This window comes from Hippocampus comes, unplaced genomic scaffold (genome assembly GCF_001891065.2).
Source record: "Hippocampus comes isolate QL1 unplaced genomic scaffold, H_comes_QL1_v1.1 scaffold297, whole genome shotgun sequence".
NCBI lineage: Eukaryota > Metazoa > Chordata > Actinopteri > Syngnathiformes > Syngnathidae > Hippocampus > Hippocampus comes.
The window spans coordinates 134204-137901 of NW_017805196.1; the positions used below are offsets into that span (position 1 = coordinate 134204).

Here is a 3698-nt window from a genome sequence, read left to right on the forward strand (position 1 = left end):
GCTGTAGCCCATCTGCCTCAAAGTTCGACGTACTGTGCGTTCAGAGATGCTCTTCTGCCTACCTTGGTTGTAACGGGTGGTTATTTGAGTCACTGTTGCCTTTCTATCAGCTCGAACCAGTCTGGCCATTCTCCTCTGACCTCTGGCATCAACAAGGCATTTCCGCCCACAGAACTGCTGCTCACAGGATATTTTTTCTTTTTCGGACCATTCTCTGTAAACCCTAGAGATGGTTGTGCGTGAAAATCCCAGTAGATCAGCAGTTTCTGAAATACTCAGACCAGCCCTTCTGGCACCAACAACCATGCCACGTTCAAAGCCATTCAAATCACCTTTCTTCGCCATACTGATGCTCGGTTTGAACTGCAGGAGATTGTCTTGACCATGTCTACATGCCTAAATGCACTGAGTTGCCGCCATGTGATTGGTTGATTCGAAATTAAGTGTTGACGAGCAGTTGGACTGGTGTACCTAATAAAGTGGCCGGTGAGGGTATAATGGCGTATCGCCTGTATTACAGGGAGTTGTTCGCGGTCAGCTGTTTGCAATTGCAGCTCGCGATCAGAGCATTTGAGATATATTTTTTTATTTATTCTCGTTAAAGGTTTGTTTGATCTGAAATTCACTAATGGCATTGTCAAAGAATGGAAATCTGGAGCGGCAGGAGAAGCATTTTCAAACGGTACACGCGAGCTACGATAGTGATGTTTCTGCACTTAACGCGCTGCAAAAGTGCGTCCCTGCCTCCCTGTCAGCTCCCCCACTAAGGTAGGCCGTGGTTTCCTTTTCATAAAGTCAGTCTTGACTTTGTATCTCATTTATTTTTTCTGTTTTTTTCTGATTTAAAACATGAAATATCATTTTGACCTTGTTTAGAAGATAATTTTTGGGTTCTCATGTCACTCTCCTGGACCAAGCTTTCTGCGAACCAGCCATATGTCGAAAATATATACAGGATATCTAAGATCTGCCAATGCTAATTGAGCCATTTTATCTATACATTTGTGACACAATAAGCAGTCGTGTGATTCAAATGTTCCTCACTTTTACACCCACGCTTAAATGCACCTAACTTTAGACTTATATCACTCCTGGGTTACATAATTAAAGCGGTGACGCGTTTTGTAAAAGCCGATTATTACACATTTCCTTACCTTTGGTTGTTTTTTCGGGCTGGCTTGGGAGGCTGACAGTTCCATCCATTATTTTCTATGTCAGCCTTTATTTAAAGGACTCTATTATTAAAGCGAATTTGCTCAGGCCCAGTTAAGTAACCAGCTTGTTTTACAGAAGAGCAGAGTTCGTTGCGTTCCTTCGTTATCTGAGTAGTTCGTTGATTTCCTTCGTTATGTGAGTACTTGATCCCAGCCACTGACTGCCCTTTAAGGAAAACGGGAACTCAATGTGCCGTGTTGCAGCTTGTCCACATTGACTGTCCGAGTTGTTTCCCCCCGGCTACGTTGTCGACGAAAACACAGGGGTGGATCTTAAGTCACGTTTCCAGCTCCTCCTTACCACTATCGATCCATCGAACGCGACCCGGAAGTGGTTCTTGCGCCATCGTGCGAGAATCGTTCACAGAATGCGGACTTTTTCTCGCGTTTGGAAATTCACTCTGACGCCCATGCTCTGCTCTGACAGTGTGTGTGTGTTCGGAGAGGCGGTGTGCGCACTGAATTTCCGAACGGTCAGAATGATTTGGTACGTGCTTGGAGATTATATCTGAACGTGCCCCAAATATCAATGGCCTGTCAACAGGCCCCTCGCGGCTGAAGCCACAGGGCAGCCATCTTACGTTGCCATGGGACATAATTATTTAATACACTGTTATCAGTGCGTGGCTTCACTCCCCCCGGCGGCAAGTAAGCAGCTTTTTTCTTATACTGTATAGGCACATGCTACATTCAAGGAAAATGCGAGATAGGGCTTTTCTCACTTCCGACGAGGAAAAGTACACAAAAACGCCCCTTTGAACTTGGAGGTCCGAGTTGCGAAATCCGGAAAAAATAACTCCCGAGTTCACAAAGCGGCTTTCGTGTGACGTCACTCGACAATAACGACAAGGAGAAATAGACTGTGAATGGTGTAACATAATTTATAAGATTATCATCCCATATTTATTTTTATTTATTTTATTTTATTAGCTTTATTTTTTAAAATTATTATTATTTTGAGGAATTTCTCCATTGTGAGACAAATAAAGGTTTTCTTATCTAATTTTAGTTAGCACATTTAGTTATTCAAAATGTCTTTATGTAACATAACGTGATTTTTACTGACTTGGGTGAATATGCCATTATCTCCCTGCATGAATTTATTTGCTGAAATGAATGAAATGTGAAGACCAATGTTCCTTTATTGCGATAAATTAAGGAAATAATGAAGAAGCTTTTCTGGAGGTCAAAATTCGTTGCGATGAGTCAGTAAAAAAATCGCAAACAGCCACCTCGGTTTACATTCGACTCGAACGCTTTCAGGTCGGACCTGGGACATTCTGCGTGGCATAAATTAAACTTCCTACCTTCCTCGAATGGAGCAACAGAAACATAACACAGTGTGGTGTGGACATGTAGTTTCGATCCTCGGGCAGCACTGCCTCGCAAATAGGATTTTTGACGCAATTTAAGTTGCGTTAAATAAAGAGGTAAACTCCACCATTTACTTTATTCAACGGTTAGGTCTGTATTGTGTTCCAAAGAAATTAAGTACAATAACAACACCCCACTGGGTAGGACAAAGATGACCGTATCTGAATTTATTCCGTGAAAACCGTTGATAATCAATTCTTTCTGAATACAAATGAGCACATTCTCTTTTTATTCCTCTTTCTATTGGCCACGTGTTATTGTCCAACGTACGCAAGCACATTCTATGCCCTCTTCCTGTTTCCACAGGCACTTTCGCTGTCCTCTGCCTGTTTAAAACTGTGCCATTTTCCCAAAGTGAAGGAAGGACTTTCTACTACTTGCTATATCATATGATATTACAATTTGGGAAAATTGGATGCCGACAATATACACTATATCGAGAAATCATTTGATCATATTTTTTTGTTGTAATTCCGATTTATTCATTCCCAAGAGTGAAAACGAAAAACCTATGCGTCGCACATTACCGTACAGTATGTGGTTAAAATACAGCTGCCTGTGATTATAAACCTGGCCAGCAGATGGTTACATGTGCATAGCATGAAAACGGCACCTAAACGACCAACCTTTCAAATACAACAGTTATAATCGGTGTTTGTGTAATTTCTTTATTATTTTAGTTTGGGTAGACATAGTTAGCTGAGTGTCTCTTCTGTTTGGGGCAGTAGCTGATCCCAAAAAGACTTGATTAGTAATCAAGTCTTTGTAATCAATTATTACACTGGCTTTTGGCCCCTGAACCGACGCCCTGTTTCTAAAACCCCGCCTTCGCGTGCTTTAACATCGGACACATGTAAATTGAAGCCAACCCTCTTCTTGCACATGGGCGGCACACAGAAAATAAGAAAGGAAAAAAACATGGGCAGCAAATATCAGACACTTCCGCGCGCACACAAACACACGCACACTCACACGCACACACGCTCCGACGTACGACGGCAGACAAAAAATAAAAACTAAATACACAACACTCGTACAATATAATGTTTTTTTGTTTGTTTTTGTTTGTTACACACGGGGAGTTATTTTAAACTTGCTAGGCAAAATAGT

General features: G+C 41.8%; 1 protein-coding gene across 1 annotated transcript in view; it reads right to left on the reverse strand.

The window, feature by feature from the left end:
• cunh1orf50 (chromosome unknown C1orf50 homolog) overlaps positions 1-1525 on the reverse strand; it is a 6694-nt gene extending 5169 nt beyond the window's left edge. Inside the window, exon 1 of the mRNA XM_019868738.1 lies at positions 1155-1525. Coding sequence (XP_019724297.1) covers positions 1155-1203 — 49 coding nt within the window. The 5' untranslated portion in view covers positions 1204-1525. The remainder of the gene's footprint in view (positions 1-1154) is intronic.
• Between the last annotated feature and the right edge of the window lie 2173 nt (positions 1526-3698).